Raw genomic sequence first — 19,777 nt, 5'->3', positions numbered from 1 at the left:
TATTATACTGTATTTTCTGCTATGTATACTTTGTATTGGTGTTACCACAGATGCAGCCACTAATCTACCTGAGGGTCCAAGCTAAAATGTACCCCAAGTAGGTTATCTACTACACAGTGTAGCAAAGATGCCTGTTGTACTGTATGTGTAAATTGGAGGAAAAAAAAATAAAAAAATAAACAAACACCACACACAATATAAACCTTTGGTTCACAAATCATGCTACACTTAATTCAGGGTGCGAGGACTTTATTTGAGAGTCACAGCAGGTTCAGATTGTGTACACTGCCTTCATGTACAATTTCACATAAAATTTCACCCGATTAATACGTAAAAAGATTCACAGGCAGAGTAGTGTAGCTGAGCGAGGCTCATTGAACTGAGCAGTGTTCCTGTTTTCAGTCGAATTCATAAACTGAAATTTAGGACTTCACCTTGTCATACAGGCGGACACATTTCACTTCATCCAATGTGCAGGTCTGAAATTAACAGTAAAACAAGATATTTGTTAGACCAGTATGCTACATATCTGTCAACTGCATGATTGTCTATGTACAGTGGGTGGGCTTTATTTACCAAGTGTTGTGCTGGCCTTACATGAAGGCTAGTTATTTTTATTTTTGGCTAGAACAGAATTCAATTATTAGAAATGTATTCTCACTAGACTTAGCTACATTTTTTAATCTCTGTCCTTCAATTTTCTTTTCAATCTGGCCAAACCAAGTGTGAAATTGTCCCCTTTAATTAGGAGTTACGGTAATTGAGCCAACAGTTGTCTAATGCATTTGTATTAGGTGTAAGGCCAGCTTTGAGTTCACCATAGATGAACATATTGTTGTCTTGTCTACAAAGACCCAACTGAAAAGTTGCAACATTAAAATCTATAGTAGCATTAAGCCAAGCACTATTCAAGATTTTTGGACTCTCAAAAGGTATGTTGGCAACATTGATTCTACAGCCCTCCACAGGGATATTGTCAGGGACTTCAAAACTTCACCATCCTGCTGAAAAACCAGTTCACCCCCTTCCCCCCCCCCCCCCACTCTGAGCCCCCTCATGCAACAGTTTGAAACTGACTCTTAGTTATTCTGGTAACCTTATGCCCCCCTTCCTCTCTGCTCCTCCCACTTTTGAATAACCCTCCATTTTTGCTGGGCTTTGACCAACCAGGATCTTTTTCCTGGTAGTCAAACCATTGGTTCACTGAGATCCACCCCTTCTGGCTCTTTCCAGGAAGCGTGCCCACTGAGTTTCTTGCTATGCCCATTTGCAGTTTTAGCACATCTGCTTCCACTCTCCCAGCTCCCCAGGCACCATCTTGAGGATCTATCCTACTCGTAACACTATAGACCCCCTTGCAGCTGCATCTTACAAGTTGTGGAAATACAAAAAAAAGATTACCGCTCCAAAGTAATGACCTCTCCCAAAACAGCTGTCTCCACAATCCCACAGGGTGCCAGCTCTGTTTGCAACAGGAATCACAGTGAAAAAAATAAAATAAAAAAAAGGGTAGCTGAATAGCCACACTCCAAAGTATTCAACTGTATTGAAAAAATATGATTGAGATGCCTTGATTTGAATAATTTTTGCAATAAAGTTGAATACTTTGGAGTGCGGCTATCCAGCTACTTTTTTTCACTGTCTTACAAGTTGTGGTTGGAGCGTGATCTGGCAATCTCTATTTACCCAGAGGAGTGGAGCAATGCCTGGTCCTCCTTTGCCAAGTGCTCCTTCAAACGGCTACCCTAGAAGCTGCATACAGGGTTCTTCTAAGATGGCATAGGGTCCTGGCCCGCATAGAGAGTTCAAACCCATCCTATAGTGACAGGTGTTTCAGGGGCTGTTGTCCACACTTGGTGGCATTGCCCCCCATCTAATGGGATTCTGGTCTAGGGTGTTTGGGCTCCTCTACTCCTAGTTTCAAATACCAATTTGCAGGGATTCTAAAGTGGCCTTATTGCATTGCCCTGATCCAAGGATTGTTCTCATACCAACAAAAGTTGGCACCTTATCTGGTTATAGCCTAAATGGGTGATCGCTAGAGCCTGGAAGAAACCCTCTGGTTAAAAAAAAAAAAAGAAAAAAAGTCTAGCATCCTACATGACTCATTCTAAATTTCTCAAAGTATGGTCACACTGGTGGCCTTATGGTCTTCCCACCCTGCATCAAAACAATGTGGGTCTCCAATTGTCTCTAAACAATTTCCCCAGCCTGCAGAACTCCTCCCTCTCGCTTTTTCTTCCACTCATGGTTTTTCCTTTTTTGCTTCCGAGATCAGACAGGATTGCCCTCAGCCTCACCTTTCCATGGTATGACCCCCAAGTCCCCAGATCTAGAGCATATTCTTTGACATGGGATCCCTTTGTAGGCCCTTGGGCCTAGGCGACATGTGGAACTTCAGGGACACGTTGTGCTTCCAAAATAATTAGCCAGTCATTTTTGCCCATGCCTTTATGATATGTTTGGTGTGCTGTACCAATGTATGGGTGATCGGTTATTTTGCTGTGCTTGCTACAAGAAAAACAATTGTACCAGAAAAAAAAAAAGTGTAAAAAAATAAAAATAAATTCTCACTATGCCATTTTTTTTAGTATATTTATAACCCATTTAATTGGGGTTTTAGTCTACACTCTTCAAGTCCTTCCCCCCTCATTTCGCCATTTGTAAAAGCCACACTTCTGCAGACAAAACATTTTGTTACCACCAAAAATTCCCAGCGGTCCATAATATCTTGGACATTTCAGGAAATGCTGCTGAACAAACATGATGTCAGTTACTCAGATCACCCTGCCATAACAAATTACATTAGACTAGCAACCCTGGCAACGAATTTACTGTTTAGCCATTGACGGTCCAATTAATTTTTATTTTCAAGTATGTTCATTTGATTTTCCAATCAGTGGGGTCAAATTGATGTTCATTTTCAGTCAGTGACAAGAAACTTTAAACAGGGAGCAGGATGGTAACATTTCTCTCAAATGACCGCATTTCTAACAGTATGTAGTTTTCATTCTGAAAATTGACATTCATTCCAAAAAACAAAATGTTAAAAGCAAACAATTTTTAAGCACTTTCAAAAATGGCATTTGTCCAGTTATTAAGTGTACAGGTGTCTAAAGGAGTCCATGCCTCAATTGGTCAGGGCTGTTTTGCAAAAAAGGGGACCTACTTAAAGTGGAAGTAAACCCTCCTATTGTTTTCAGCCAAGGAAGCTGCCATCTTGGCCTCCCTTTAATCTTTAACTGCCATGAAGCGGCACTTGTGATTAGTTATGACACCAGCCATTGGATGGTTTGACAGTTTGGTTGAGAGCACAACCAATGTGACAGTTAACATGCCAGGAATGTAATGTTTTTTCACATTGTTAGATCAATGGGTTTACTTCTGCTTTAATATTATGTGGGTGGTCATAAAGTTATAACCGATTGTTGGGCTTATACATTTTCAATATATTTAGCTGCGTTTCTCTCTCTCCCCCCCCCCCCCCCCCCACACACACTTTCAAATTTCAGGGCAGTTGGCAAACCTGGCCTTGACAATAGAGAACATCTGTTTGCTTTGTTAATGACTTAATATTTTAAAAAATGGGTAAAGTAATATTTGGTGACCTGACTTCTCTGCTACAGTGAGAAATGTTATCTAGGTAACCTCCCTGTCCCCCATCTACTTTAAAATATACATCATTTACATAATTTTTTTAGTGGAATTTTTGTGGAGAACATCTCTTGCAGGTTTGTATTACTTGTCTATGTCCCCTTTTGGAATATATTTCATTCACTTCCTGTGACACCTGAGCAAGAAGCGAAGGGGGAAGCGATGGTCCCTGGCACAGGAAGGCAAAACACAGCAGTAGACCTGGACTCAGGTTTTAACCCTTCCCCACACTAAAATGGTGTTTTCCCTGCTACCCTTGTCTGCTCTATTTAGAATTACATTTGGCTGTACATAGACTGATAACCAGTGCACATACTATACAGTAAAGAGTGTAAAGAGCACAGTCGCTACTTTTCCAAAAGCGACAAATTGGATATTTGGAAATGTAAAGGGAACTAACCACCACCATCTGTCCATTCTTCAGTTCCCTTGTGATAGTTGTCTCTTTTCCATCCCATTTCTGCACCTGTGTTAGCACTCCATCATTGCAGGTTATAAGAGTCTGAAATACAAATATGGTAAATGAGTGTGTACATTAGAGAACAATAGAAGGGAACACATCCAAACCACCAGCTATCTGCTTACTATAGAGAATGGATGACATAGGCAAATTCAAAAAGCAAAGTAATCACTCTTGAGCTTTTTCTGATTTGTATAAACAAAACCTTAAAGAGCTGACAGACAAGCAAAAAAAAAAAAAAAAATCTAATAAAGGAAATCAAGTGAAAATAAATAGTGCAACTAAAACCAAAAATCTGACAATTAAAATATTGCAGCCTATTAGTCCTTGCTGAATTTGTTTATTTTTCCCATTTTAAAAAACATTTTCAGCAAGTACAAAAAATACACGATGCAGTAGCCTTTTCATGTCCTGTAAGCTTAGCAAAAACCACCATTTTCTGCCTTCTGTAAACTATTAATCCCATCAGCCACTATGTGAAAGGAACAAAAAGGCAGACATGTTTTAAGCCCAGTCTAGGTGGCAATCATGGTTCCCTTCATAGATACAGGGGTGTGAGGGTCGTCACCCAGGGACAGGAAATGTATTATGCACATATTAGATAAAGAGCACACCTAAAAAGAAACTCTAATGCAGCCACCAGATCGAAGAACTGGTAAGCAAAAAACAAAACCCTCCCCATACACACACTACAATTTGGTATTAGATTTTAAAGCAGTTGTAAAGTCTCCCCCCCCCCCCCCCAAAAAAAAAAAAAGAAAAGAAGGTTCTACTTGCCTACTAAATTACACAGGGCAGCCTGGAACCTCTTCTGGGGCCCCCCCCCCCCCCCCCCACCCAGACCCTTGTTTTTTTCTGTGCCACCATAGGAAGCCGCTTACTACACATACACACCATGGCCCAGCCCCACCCACTCACTGAATTTGAATGACAGCAGCAAGAGCAAATAGCCCCCACTGAAAACCTCATTTGGCTATACTTCTCCTGTGGCTCACAGGAGTGCAGTACATGTTTCACTTCTGTGACTTTCAGCAGACAGCAGCCTGAAGTCTGCTGACATCCCAGAGCCTGTCTGGGCTCAGGCAGGATCATGACACTGGGGTCATGATCCGCCCACATGCCTGGACCGTGACCAACTTTCAGTGAGCCACCACGAGCCTGAGCTGGCTGCTCCCGCCCCCTCCACAACCCGCTGAGAAAAACAAACAAACAAACACACCACACACACTATTAAAAGTCAGCATCTATAAAAAGTGTAGCTGCTGACTTTTAATAATCAGACACTAGCCGGTCCAATAATGCGGGTGTACGAAGCCCCTCTCCTCTCCACAGCACCAGCATTCTTACTGTGGGCACCTGGATGTGGCTTTGCACCTGGGCACGCACAAGCCATGCGTGAATGGCTGGGCAATCTTCTGGGAACTGTCACATGTCCCAGAAGATTGCAGGGGGGGGGAGGTGAAAAAAGATGACATGCTAAATGTGGCATGCCAGGGGGTCACCATTACTTAAAGCAGTTCCATTTTGGGTGGAACGCCGCTTTAAGGGAAAAAAAAAAAGAAAAAAAAAAAAAAAAAAATTATGAAAGGGTGTCCCCTGCTACCCATAAACAGACAGACAATGGTCACCTCATTCAGCTAAGGTCTACCAGATGGTGATAATCTTCATACTGTATGCTTAGGATTAACTTTAGGCCAAGCAGGTATTAAAGAAATCATTAATCTTTGAAGAGTATGAATTAGTTCCAAGCCCAGAATAGTGGTTTGGATATCATGCAAAAAACTTCATATTCGATTCTGCCCTACTCCTATATTACAACCTAAATCAGCCCACATTCCTCACCCTTGGCCATAAGTGGCCCTTTCCTAGCAGAAGTGTAAGATGATGCCATAATCCTGGCTTCTTGTCATCCTTTGCTTCCATATACATAAAACAGCACTTAATTAAGCCTGGAGATTCACACAATGGAGTAGAACTTACTAGCTCAGTAGGTTTATCCAGATATAGTTGTTGCACCAGTCCATCACACTTTGAGCTACAAACCCCCTCTAACTTGTTTGTAATGCAAAGATCAGAGCTGAAACAGACATATCCAAACATTTCTTGGATGTTTTGTTTATCACTGGTAAGCAAGCAAACACAGGGCTTTATTTACTAAAACTGGAGCGCAAAATCTGGTGAAGCTTTGCATGGTAGCCAGCGTCTAGATTTAGCTAAGTTTAAATACACTGACAATAAAACCAGGAAGCCGATTGGTTTCTATGCAGAGTTGCACCTGATTTTGCACTCTCCAGTTTATCTCCCCCATAGGCTATATCAAGAAAACACATTCTACATGTGAGGAGCTCTGCACTGCGTAGAACTTCTCTTTACAAATGTTGTAGATGCTGATTTTTAATCACCAGCCTGGGGAGTTCAATGCTGCCTTCACCCAAGCCAGTTCTTCAGTGATCTTCAGATCCCCAATGCCACCAGCTGTGACTTCCTGCTGTTTCACAGCTGGGTCCCCACTGATCATGCATGAGATTGCACTGTGCTGTCAGATTTGTCCCATAGTCTCCTGGGATGGGGATGTGCACATGTCCCAGGGGGGGTTATGGGTCGGGTGGGAAGCAAACTTATTTATTTCTCACCTAGGCGAGAACTGCAAAAGTAAGCGTGAGTACTCATTAGGAAAAAAAAAAAAAAAAAAAAAAAAACACACACACACACACACACACACACACACACTTTGTTAGGGGAGATGCAAAGAAGTGGCACTCTTAAGAGAAGGTCCTCTTTAACTTTGGGGATGAGGAGAAAGGTTGCCATACTTGCCCTTATTTCTCCATCTAGCTTGTGGATAGTCTTTGCCATTCTCACATGCAATGGCAGAGCTATTGGCATCATTCAGGGGACTGGGACATCTTATTAAAGTGTTATGGGGACTGGTCACAGATGGAGGGATGCTGCCGGAGCAAGGACCAAGGTATATATTACACCTTGTTCCTCATCCCCTAGAGCCAACAATAATGTAAACCTTGCAGCATGGGGACAGTGGTAGGAATTTTTTTTTTTTTTTTTTTAATAGCAGGCAATAATTCAGCTTTAGAGGGACATGCAAATGCAATAAGTCTCACACATTACCAGGAATGCATAACCGCTTTAGGTTGCCAGAAATTCATCTTGCAGGTTGCTTGCCCTTCCAAGCAAAGATCTCACTCTTCAAAGAGATAAACATTAGGCATGTTTGCAGGTATAATAGTTCTGTAGAGAATGGTCTATGTAGCATATAAAAAAGAGTGAGGTATAAAAGTTGTGCCATGTAGTGCTTACCCTCGTTTTCCTGCTATCTGCGGTGGTCTCATCGAACTCCTCTCCTAGTCTGAACTTCATCTCTGTGTTTTTTAGTGTGCTCTCTGTTCTCAGGCAGATCTCATCACCATTTTTAGAAATTATCACGTTTGGCCTTGCCACGGCACCTGCTTTCCTTGTGGCAAAACCAACCCCTGCAAAGTAAAGAACATTATACTGACACGGTACGGTTTAGTGGTATAGGACATCTTATTTCTACAGACTGTGCTAGGTGCATGTCAAATATACAGTGAGAAAATACCAAGAGAATCAGAGATCAGAATTCACACCAGTCCATCTAAAGTGTCCTAATTTCTGAGAGCCAGAGAAGGACTTCTCGGACCTCAAAGTAGACACTTATCTGTGATCCCAGCACCTCCATCATCAGAATACAAGGTCTGGGCTGCCCAGGCAGTACAATGTTCTGTACCTCATCCTGACTGTGCAGTCTCACATATTAGAAATCATTTATATATCCTGAACCCTGATAAGAAAAACAAAGAGCGGTTAACCAGTTCTAATGTGTCGGTTACTTCAAGCCTTGCAAACCAAGAGCCCCAAAATGACCCACTGCAACCCTGTACAAATATACCAAATGTTAAAATGTATTAAAGTGACACTAAACTTTATTCAAGTATGTATTCTTTAAGCATGGTATATGCACACTTAACATTTCTCTCAAACTCTATTCAACAGAAGCCGGTCTAACAACCAGCTTCTGTCGAATGGTTCTGTTGGAAGACCAGAATTCGATCAGTTTATGCAGCACTGATTGATGTATTCTCATGGGGGTGGGGAGTGAGCCCCCACTGTCAGAATACAATAGTGCCATGTGAGAGATCCCTGCATCCACACAAGCCAAGTTTCAACCCACTGGCAGAACGAAATGTGTATGCCCGCTTAACCCAAAAAAAAAAAAAAAATAAGTCCTTGCCCCCCCCCCCCCCAAATCTTTTGTTTGCTGTTGTGATCCAACTTGTTATGAGTTATTTTTCCATGATCCCACTGTATGTAGCAATATAGCCATAGCTCCCAACGGTCCCCGATTTTGAGGGGCTGTCCCTCATTTTGGTCTGAATATATACACACACACATATTATATATATATATATATATATATATATATATATATATATATATATATATATATATATATATATAAAAAAAAATTAAGTGTTTTCAACACTAATTCTTTCATCTGATTTCCAAATTGCTAAATTGCTGCATTTGTAAATTCCAGAAGCCAACATAAATAGTAGTGGTTAAAAAAAAAAAAAAAAAAAAATACCCACTTTTTTTGTACAAGTCTCCTTTAAGGGGGCATGGTGGGGGGGGGGGGGGTGTCTCACTGCATATGTTTGTTGATAGGTGTCCCTCATTCCCATCTCAAAAAGTTGGGTGGTATGACAGCCACTCTCCTGAGATGAGCTAGGGATTATGGGATTTGTAGCATACATAAAACTAACTAATGTGCACTGCTCATTCCAAGGAAAGTAGGGAGGGGAAGATAGAGCTTTGGGAGCTCACAGAAGGCAGATAAACAAGGTAAGGCATGGATTCCTGAAAATAGATTCCAGGGGAATTAAAACAGAAGTATGGGAATCAGTTTTTTCCATAATCATACTTACCCGGGTGGATTCTGCACAGAGAACCAAGCCATCAAACATCACCAATGGCTCGGTTCTCACAGCTCCTCGAGCGGAGAACTGCTGCCTTTCAGTTAGCATCTCTCCTCTCTGCTTCACCACACTAAGATCATGGAGAAAGCTGTAGTACATCAGCTACAACTTCACCTGGATACTCACAAACTCCTGGACCCGCTGCAATCAGGCTTCCGCCCGGGTCATGGAACAGAAACAGCTCTCCTCAAGATTTGGGATGACGCCCTCGAAGCGGCAGATGACGGAGAGCCGTGTCTCCTCGTACTGCTAGACCTAAGTGCAGCGTTTGATACAGTAGATCACAATACTCTACTCGTCCGCCTCACAGAAGTAGCCGGAGTCCAAGACATAGATCTCCATTGGTTCGCGTCCTTCCTAGGAAATCGGTCACAGACAGTGAAACTAGGAAAATTCCTCTCCGAAACTCGGGCAGTCACCTGCGGAGTCCCTCAAGGCTCTCCGTTGTCACCCGTTCTCTTCAACATTTACATTCGCCCACTCCTTCAAATCATCAGATGCTCAGATCTCTGCTTCCACTCTTACGCTGACGACACGCAACTTTATTTCCGGATCAATGGGAAAAAAGATCACCAACAACAACTTGAAAACTGCCTCAAATCAATAGAGGACTGGATGACCACCAACTCCCTCCAGCTGAACCAATCAAAGACAGAGCTTCTTATCTTACACCCAAATCATAAGCCCGCAACCAAAACCTCCTGGTCTCCACCAACCGTCTTTGGGCAGACTATCTCCCCAAAGACCAAAGCGAAGAGTCTCGGGGTTATTTTAGACGCACAAATGTCAATGGATGCGCAAATAGGAGCAGTAGTCAGTCGATCTCACCATCTGCTGCGCATGCTTCGCAGACTCATCCCTTTTATCCCAAAGAATGACAAAGCAGTGGTAGTTGGAACAATCATTAATTCACGACTGGACTACGCAAACTCGCTTTACATAGGATTACCACAATATCAACTTGCGCGATTACAACTGATCCAAAACATGGCGGCAAGGCTGATAACAGGAAAAAAACCCTGGGAATCCATTTCTCCTTCACTGAGGAGCTTACATTGGCTAACCGTAAAAAATCGGATCACGTTCAAGACCCTTTGCCTCACCCACAAATGCGTGCATAGAGAAGCTCCGCAATACCTAATGGAGAAAATAAATCATTACACACCAAACCGCAGTCTTCGATCAGCCAACAAAAACCTCCTCCTCGTGCCCAAAGCCCGGTATAAATCCAAGGGGGATCGGAGATTCGCTGTCCAAGGGCCTCGGCTATGGAATGCTCTACCAATAAACATCCGCCTGGAAGAAAATCACCTGGCTTTTAGGAAAAAACTCAAGACCTTCCTCTTTTAGCAGATGATCAAAGCTCGCCACAGCGCCTAGAGGCGATTCAGTTCGCATTGTGCGCTATATAAGTATTTCATTCATTCATTCATTCATTGGAGTCGGGAAGACGTGGTGCCTGGACTGTTCCGTGTGACAGCAGAGAACGGACTTCAGACTGCTCCCTGCTGAAAAACGGGTCACAGAAGTGCAAAATGAATTGTACTCCTGTGTCCCATAGGAGAAGCCCAGCCAAACATGCTCAAGCTGGACTTCTCCTTTAAGTAGTAGATGTGTGTGAATTATTATTGGAGAATATAATTTAGTGTCACTTAATTATTTAACTTTATATACACATATACACACACACACACACACACACACATTGTGCTCTACAATGGCATTTGAGTGCCATATATCAGTTTTCTAATAAAGTGGCACTACAATTCCCAGTATTCCCTCAGACTGGAGCACAGCACCATTCAGTGTAATATTGCCTTTGAAATATTGTTTGATAACAGAATTTTAAAATCTCCATGGATTTTGTTATGAAGACATCAGCTCCTCTGTGGTTCACCATACATCTTACAATCTGACCGTACAGCAACTTAAAACCATATAGCAGTGGTCATCAATCCTGTCCTCAGGGCCCACTAACAGGCCAGGTTTTATGTATTACCTTGGGAGATGCAGACTAGAATACAGCAATCACTGAGCAGCAAATGATACCACCTGTGATGTATTTCTTGCAAACCTGGCCTGTTAGTGGGCCCTGAGGACAGGATTGATGATCACTGCTCTAACATAAGTACCTACCTAAATTATTCAATCAATTTTATCCAAATCAGGCATATCCTTATACTACAAACTTCTTGGCAGATCCAAAAGGAGATTGTAAACATGTATGAGCTCAAATCCAGCCATAGAGAGGAGCAGCTGAGATTCAAAAAGTGTGGGCAGGCTAGATGTACTAAGTCGATCAATCAACTTGGGTACAACCAGCCTGCTGGATTTACTTGCGTTCATCTCTAGCGGCTGTTATAATCACGGTCTTCTCCAAGCAGGGACAGCTTCCCCCACCGGGAGAAGACACTGGGGGTTATTTACAAAAAGGCAAATCCACTTTGCACTTCCAAGTGCATTTTCAGTGCAGTCACTCCAAATCTGAGAGGTAGATCTGAAATGAGTGGAAGCTCTGCTGATTTTATCATCCAATCATGTGCAAGCTAAAATGCCAGTTATTTTCCTTGCATGTCCCCTTTGTTCTACAGCGACTTTGCTTCCACGTGCACTTTCAGTGCAAAGCTTTCCTTTAGGCTCCATGCACACTGAAGCTCAAAAAAAACTTTCTGGACGCCAAATTGCGGGCAGAAAATGCTGGTTGAAAAACATGCTTTTAACAGCATTTTGTACTAGTGTTTGTGAGCGTAAGCGTTTATGGGCATTTTCAATAAAAATTACACAGAAGACACTCCAAAAATCCCACAGTGCATTCCAAACTCCCACAATGCATTGAAAAAAAATAGAATGCCAAACACTAATTAACGCGCGTTTATCAGTGTTTATCGTTTTTTGGTGGTGAAAAACGTCACTTTGAATTAGATTTTCTAGCGTTGAAAAAAAAAACCCATAAACTCCACTGCTCATTAAAAAAAGTCCATGTGTGCATGGCCACATAGGCTAACAGAGTGGAGTATATGAGCTTTAAAAAATAAATAAATAAATAAAACACACCCAAACTCCAATAAACTGCAGTTTGAGCTACAGTGTGCTTGGAGCCTTAGGGCCGGTTCACACTGCGGGCGATGCGAGGCGACACGACTTGCCTCGCCGCTATCTGACAAGTCGCCCCCGTTCTGTACAATGGAACCGTTCTGAGAGGAGCGACTCGAGTCGCTCCGACTCAGAAAAAAGGTTCCTGTACTACTTTTGGGCGACCTCGGGGCGACTTGCATTGACTTCTATACAGAAGTCATTTGCAAGTCGCCGCTGAGGTCGCGGCAGGTCGCGGCGAGGCAAGTCGGTGTCGCCTCGCCCGCAGTGTGAACCGGCCCTTAGTAAATAACCCCCACTGTCTCAGCAGGAGGGTTTCCCCTGTTAGCACTGTGTTGACCGGGAAATTGTGTGACCCGTGGTTGATGGAAAGAAATTTGCATAGTCTATAGAACTTCAGTCATTAATGGAACTTCATGTCTTGGTGACCTACATTAGAAGTCACAGATCCATGCACAAAACACATCTGAAAACATGCCATTAATGTGTGTTGAGGGCCATTACACACCAGGAATAGCACAAGAATGGGCAGTGCATTTCACATGCAGTTCTGTGTGATGCAATTTCAGTCCATTCATTTTGAAGGGGCTGAAATTGCATTGCAACAAAAGTAGCGCATGCACTACTTTTGGAAACTCACTGCAAATGGATCTTTTGTACCATGCAGTCCAGTAATGGCAAATGCACTACATCATTAACTTAATATTAACAACCACTGCAGTGTGTGTTTTTTTTTTTTTTTTAATACCGTGTTAGAAATGTGGGTTCCCTGCACTGCATTGCAGAGTGAACTGGCCCTTAATGCACAATAATGCATGCGGTTTTCAATGTAATGGGCTTAGGCTTCATTCAGATGGACACCAGCACCTGCCTTGACGTCTGAACCTCCCCCCCGATCTGTGTGCAAGCAGTCTATGGAGGTGGATACAGAGGCTGCAGAGACTCAGATCGATGCAAGTCAGAATTTTTGACAGTCACTCAGGATCGGCTGCACTGCCCCCCCCCCAGTGCAGACTCCCATGACCACCACTGTAATGGAACTTTTCTCCACTACAATTCTGCAGTGTGCATTTTTAACCATTAGTATTCATGTTCATGATTAATATTGATGTATAGAGCAAGGGAGTGTTGTAATATAATTTAGGCTGAGCACCAAATAGTCGAAGTATGCTGTATTCTATTTTTAAATGTTCCACAGCTGTTTACTATAAAATGTAGATGAAGAACATTTTAGCAGGGGTTCACATGAACCTGAAAATTTTGAGCATTCCTCCAGGGTAAAAAAAGGTTGAGAAAGGATGGTCTAAGGCTGGATTCATACTTATGCATTTTTTGTGCTTTTTGCATTTTGCAGATTTGCACTACAGAAAGTGTTCCATAGGAAACCATGTTAGAGGGGCTGTAGTGCAAAATGCAAAAAGCACTAAAACTGCATAGGTGTGAATCCAGCCTTCGGGTCAGTTCGCACCAGTTCTGTTTTTTCTGTGCCAATACAGTCAGTTCTGGTCAGTTTCTGCCCCGGAAACTGACTGCATGGTGTGAACTAGAGCCATTGGAATACATGGAAAACACTGTGCATGCATTTTTAGTGCAGAAAAAAAGTGCACGAAACTGAACGGAACTGCATCTGGTGTGAACTGGCCCTAAAGCTGGATACACACTATACAACTTATATGGATTTCCATTAGATTTACCTTCAACTATGTAGCCCAAGGGTGTGCCTAATTGCATACAAATTGAAAGGGTTTAGGTTTGGCCTCATATGCTTTTGGTAAATCTAAGACACCTTTCACACTGTTTTCAGGTGCTGTACCGCTGGAAATAGCCTCTGCTAAGCACCTAAAAACTGCTTCAAGTATGGCTTTTCACACTGGGGCAGTGCGCTCGTGGGACGTTCAGAAAAGTCCTGCAAGCAGCATCTTTAGGAGCACTGTATTTGACTGTATATGAATGGGCAGGGCTTCTGAAGCACCTGAAAAGTGCTTTGGAAGCACTGCAATACAGGAGTTAAAAGCACCCCGGTATCGGCCGAAAAACTTCACTAAAATAAGCATTGCTTTAGCGCTACCACAGCCGCTGCCCTGGCCCCAGTGTGAAAGGGGTCTAAAAGGAAAAATAATTTAAAGAAAATTGATAAAAAGATGAAGCTTAAAAGATCACTGCAATTGATAAAAAAAAAAAAAAAAAAAAATATAGGAATAGGAAATTAGGGTGTTGGGCAATAAAAGTTTGCAAAAAAAAAAAAAGTCCTAAAATTTGGCTTAAACATTACCATACAATTCGAAAAAAAAATAAGCTTTTTCAGATAACAGAATAATAACTTTGCATTGAGAAACATTCATAAAGAGGTTTTTTTTTTCTTTTATTAAATCCCATGTATTACGTGAAACGGATGCGGTAATATTAGCAGCATTATCCACACCTAATTCAGCTGGAAACAAAAACAGCATTTTAGCTTGCACATGATCGGATGATAAAATCAGCAAAGCTTCCCCTCATTTCACATCTACTCCACCGATTTAAAAAAAACGACTGCACTTCCAAGTGCACTTGCAGTGAAAAGTGGATTTGCCTTTTGGTGTGAGTAAGCCCTTAAGGTGAGCACACATTCCAATTGTACAATACATTCTGTTTAGATGTGGACAGGACTGTAGATCACTCTGAATGTGTGGGGCCCCCACATGATATCCAATATATTCCTAAAATCAGGAACTGAATGTCATCTTTGGATCGGTTTTTAAGTAATAAATGCCATTTTATTTCCTTGCATTTCCCCCTCCGATCTACAAGTGACTGCACTTCAAAGTGCACTTGCAGTGCAAAGTGGATTTACCTTTTGTAAGCCCCATGGCTCTATATGCCGTGTTCACACTATACTGGTGCAGTGCATTTATTTTTTTTCTATTTTTTTAACAGAACACACAACACCCTGCAATGCACCCATCCAAATGGAAAAAAATAAAAAAAAAAGGTTTAAAACATTTTGACCCCTTGATGTAGCCTGTATAGATAAAAATGCATTTTAGTGTGAACAAAATTATGCAGCTAGATCTATGGAACAATAATGGTATTCTTCATGCTGCTTCTGACAACTACGAACACCCATACACACTATGCAGCTGGTTTTAAATTAGTTTGCCTTCGTCACCCCCCCCCCCCCCAAAAAAAAAAAAAAGTGTATGTATTTACACACACCAAGTGAAGATCAAGGCAACCTACTACCTGGTCATTTCCCAGCCCCCTAAAAATCTTTGGAGGCAGCCAGGTAAGTTATACTGATTCATTCAATATTTGCAACTAAAGTTAAAAGAACAAATTGTATAGATCAGGTAGATCTGTATATTACACAGTTATGGTAAATCTAAGGTTGATGGTACAGTTAGAGATTGTTACATGCATGGGTACCAAGCCTCAAGCCAATTTAGAACATTTTCAACCTTCAGTTGTGAAATCAGAGGGATCAGGAAGATAACATCTGACAGTTTCAGTGGGTTGAGATCTGCTCAAAAGTTTGGCATGGTACCGGTGGCACTGAGAAACTAGCAAGTGATCAGACAATATCTATGGAGGTAAAATGAGAGGATAGCACTTTCAGAAATAAATAAAATAAATGGGGGGCATGTAAAATGTAACGATGTTAAAAGTATGGGAATAAAGAGGGGGGAGTTTTTTCTGGAATGGTTAAACTTTTTTGTGGGGGGTGAAGTTGTAAATCTACATTTGTGCAGTAATAAAAAAAATAATAGAAAAAGATTCATGATTAGAACAAGGAAGGAGGGGATATATATATATATATATATATATATATATATATATATATATATATATATATATATATATATATATATATATATATAGCGCAGAACGTGTAGAGCACAGTCTCCAGCTTACCTAGCTTCTGCATGTACTCATCGAAGCCCTGGCTGTCACACAGCTTCCATGTACCAATGAACTGATCCACCATGATGCTGCTGATTATAGGAGATGCAGAGAGATCTGGGGACAGCGGAGGATGCTGCACCGCTTTATAAAGTGACAGGGTGACCGGCTGCTGGGGAGGGGAGCTGTAGACGTCAGAGAGCGGTCACACCATCCGCCTATTCCTCATTGTCAGGAGCTGACCAGCTCAGCTCTTTCATCCACAGTCCGATGGAAAGGGATGCTTCCCGAGGAGCACATGGCTGCAATTAGTGATTAGCTCAGCCTGGGCGGATTGGGGTACCTGGCTGAAATCTGACGAATATTCCACTCTATTCTAAATCTATTCCGATCTGACCACACTGGTTTTCCTAACTGATCACTGTATTAAAAAATGCTTATAGGGGCTGTTGAGAATTTTCCAGACATTTAAAAGGTCTCTATAGTGAAGTTTATTTATAAATAATCGCACAGTTGTTTTTATTATGTTTCCTTATTTTACATTTTTTCTTTTTTGCTATTTATTTTTTCCAGTTTTCTTATGTTTACTTGAGTGAGATTTTTTTAAGCTATATTATGTATCTTAAACTAATACCATTAAATTGTTTTATGTATCTTTTTTTCAGGTTTGTTTCTTTACAACTAATAACATAAATATTTTTTTAATTATAAGTCTTTATTTTAGAAGTTTTTTTATTTAGTTTTATCATGTTTATAATGTAATATGTTTTATTATGTTTCTTTATTTTCAAAAATATTTTTAATGTGTTTATACCCTGGTATTGCACATATTATTTTTTTACATAGTTACATACTAGGTGAGGTTGAAAAAAAAAGACACAAGTCCATCAAACCCAACCTATCTGTGTGATGATATGTCAGTATTACATTGTATATCCCTGTATGATGTGGTCATTCAGGTGCTTATCTAATAGTTTCTTGAAACTATCAATGCCCCTCGCTGAGACCACTGCCTGTGTAAGGGAATTCCACATCCTTGCCGCTCTTACAGTAAAGAACCCTCTACGTAGTTTAAAGCGGAGGTCCACCCTAAAGTGGACCTTCCGCTCATTGGAATCCTCCCCCCCTCCGGCGCCACAATTGGCACCTTTCAGGGGGGAGGGGGTGCAGGTACCTGTACAGAACAGGTATCTGCACCCACTTCCGGCGTAGATTCTGCAGAAGCCATGCCCCTTTCCGCAGAATCTACGCCCCTTTCCAAAGGTCCCCCGCTGCCTGCTGGGAAACACACGGATCCCAGAGGCAGCGGGGACCATCCTTATTGCGCAGCGCGACTCGCGCATGCGCAGTAGGGAACCAGGAAATGAAGCCGAAAGGCTCCACTTCCTGATTCCCATACCCAGGATGGCGGCGGCAGCACCCGAGAGACGATCGACAGATCGGTTTCGGGTGCCGACATTGTGGGCGCGCTGGGCGGGTAAGTGTCATTATTTTAAAAGTCAGCAGCTGCAGTAGTTGTAGCTGCTGGCTTTTTAAAAAAAAAAAAAAAAACGGCGGACTCCCGCTTTAAGGTTAAACCTCTTTGTTTCTAAATTTAATAAGTGGTCACGTCTCTTGTTAAACTCCCTTCTGCGAAAAAGTTTTATCCCTATTGTGGGGTCACCAGTATGGTATTTGTATATTGAAATCATATCCCCTCTCAAGTGTCTCTTCTCCAAAAAGAATAAGTTAAGTGCTCACAACCTTTCCTCATAGCTAATATTCTCCAGACCCGTTAAAAAGGATGAGTTCACCTTTAGCCCTGGTTCACACTGATGAGGGATTCGCAGCGATTTCTGTTCTTTTCCCGCATCGCAACCGCACTCCATTCAGGCAAACCTCTGTGGGTGTCAATGTTAATGTAACAACACCCCAAAAACGGTTTGCAAAACGCAGTGCACCCATGCGATTTGATTCCAGTGCTGCAAAAAGGTGCATGCACCTTTTTTTATGCAGGTGTGGTGCGATTTGAGCCATATCAAATGAATGGGCTCAAATTTCACTGCAAAGAATCCCATGTGATTTGAACAGGAATGCTGTAAAATTCCTGTCCGAATCTTATACGGTTCCCTGCACCGCACAAGTGTGAATGCTAAATTTAAAAACATATTTTTTTTTCCTCCTGCCTGTATAGCATTGCACACACAATCAGTGAATCTTGAGTGCAATGTCAGGCTCCTGTAGACATGTCCTCCAGCTTTCATGCCTGTACCTCTGTATGGGCTTTCTGTTGTCATCAGAGCCCTCACAGTCCATTGAGTACTACAAGGGACAGATGAGACTTGTAGTTTCTTCATTCACAGATTGATGTTAATGAATGATGCAGTTGTGCGGGTGGAGCCCTGCATGGCCGCTGATCTAGAATGTGACAGCAGCTGCAGGGGAGAGGGAACCCCTTGCCCACTGTCACGGGGGAGGGGTTTGGGGGGGTGATGGAGCATGTTATATACGCGTAACATGCTTCAAAAGTGGACTACGTTTTTTATGACACTATATAATAAGCTGGGTTTACACTTGGGCTTTCTCAAGCATTTTTTTTAAATTCACATTTGTATATGCGTTTTCAGGGTTGCATATCTTTGTAACAGCCATTTGAAAGCTAATCACTAGGGGAAGGAGAGGCTAGAAAACCTCAGGCATTTTAAGGGGCTTCCATTGAAGGTTATAGGGAACAAAAAGTGTGACTGTGCCCCAAAGAAGTTCAAATGACATAATGGGTATGGGCACCATTGGATTGAATTGAAATCATTGAGCCACTTCTAGAAAAGTGCCTTAAATCATTCAGGTGTTAACCAGGGCTAGGGACAATAGTGATCAGATGAGAAAATCCAAACCACCAGCTGATGCCCCCCCCCCCCCACGAATGAAGAGGCGGAACACCAACCAAAGGGGAATGTTCCACCGTGAGGCACCCTCCTCTTTCAAGTGTGGCACTTTTGGGGAGTGGGGTGGGGGCAGGTACCTGATCTTGACAGGTACCCATTCTCACTTCCGCTCCAACTGTCTAGGCATTCGGAGTGGAAATTCCCCCACCCCCCCCCCCCCCCCACATTCTTCTGGGACACGTCACATATCTTAGACTGCGGGACCATTCACGATGCACAGTGCAGCTTGCACATGCGCAGTGGGCACAACAGGGTGCCCACTGTTAAAATGCCAGCGCTGGGAACCTAAAGACAAGTGAGGAATGAGCCTGGATGAGGAGGGTCCTGGATTGTGGGACAGGTGAGTGTCTGTTTATTAAAAGTCAGCAGCTACAATTTCTATAGCTTCTGACATAATTTTTTTCACGCCATTTTATTTTATTTTTTTATATTTGAAATAATTGGTTTGGGAGTTCTAGTCGTATACCAAAAGTCAGATCAGTTAAGATGATGAGCCCAACTTCAATTCAAATCAATGGGATGAAATAATGCCCAAGTCGTACCAAAGTAGTGCAGGAAGCATTTTCAAAGTCGGACTCGCACCAGCCAGACCAGTTATAACGGCATTCATAGGGAACCATTGATTTTGACATGTAATGCGACTTGTGCTCTGGACGTTGGAGTGCATGTCGGACCAGTGTGAACCGGCCCTTAACCTATTTCCTCTGACCCCAGGTTGTGCTTGACTCTCCCCAGCCTAAGTGTAGTGGTTAAAA

At 42.2% G+C, this 19,777-nt stretch overlaps 1 protein-coding gene across 1 annotated transcript; it reads right to left on the bottom strand.

Annotated features, from left to right (window-relative positions):
* Nucleotides 1–232: 232 nt before the first annotated feature.
* LOC143997353 (myelin P2 protein-like) lies at nucleotides 233–16,277 on the bottom strand. The gene is made up of 4 exons (XM_077492933.1): nucleotides 16,111–16,277; nucleotides 7,430–7,602; nucleotides 4,055–4,156; nucleotides 233–479 (listed from the first exon to the last, which is right to left on the bottom strand). The coding sequence occupies exons 1-4, from the start codon at nucleotides 16,181–16,183 to the stop codon at nucleotides 423–425; spliced, it is 405 nt and encodes a 134-aa protein (XP_077349059.1). The 5' UTR covers nucleotides 16,184–16,277; the 3' UTR covers nucleotides 233–422.
* Nucleotides 16,278–19,777: the final 3,500 nt, after the last annotated feature.

This window comes from Lithobates pipiens, unplaced genomic scaffold (genome assembly GCF_037356315.1).
Source record: "Lithobates pipiens isolate NorthernLeopardFrog02 unplaced genomic scaffold, aLitPip1_a1.2 Scaffold_19, whole genome shotgun sequence".
Taxonomy (NCBI): domain Eukaryota; kingdom Metazoa; phylum Chordata; class Amphibia; order Anura; family Ranidae; genus Lithobates; species Lithobates pipiens.
Note: the sequence above shows the minus strand (reverse complement) of the source record. Positions and strands in the feature narration are given on the sequence as shown.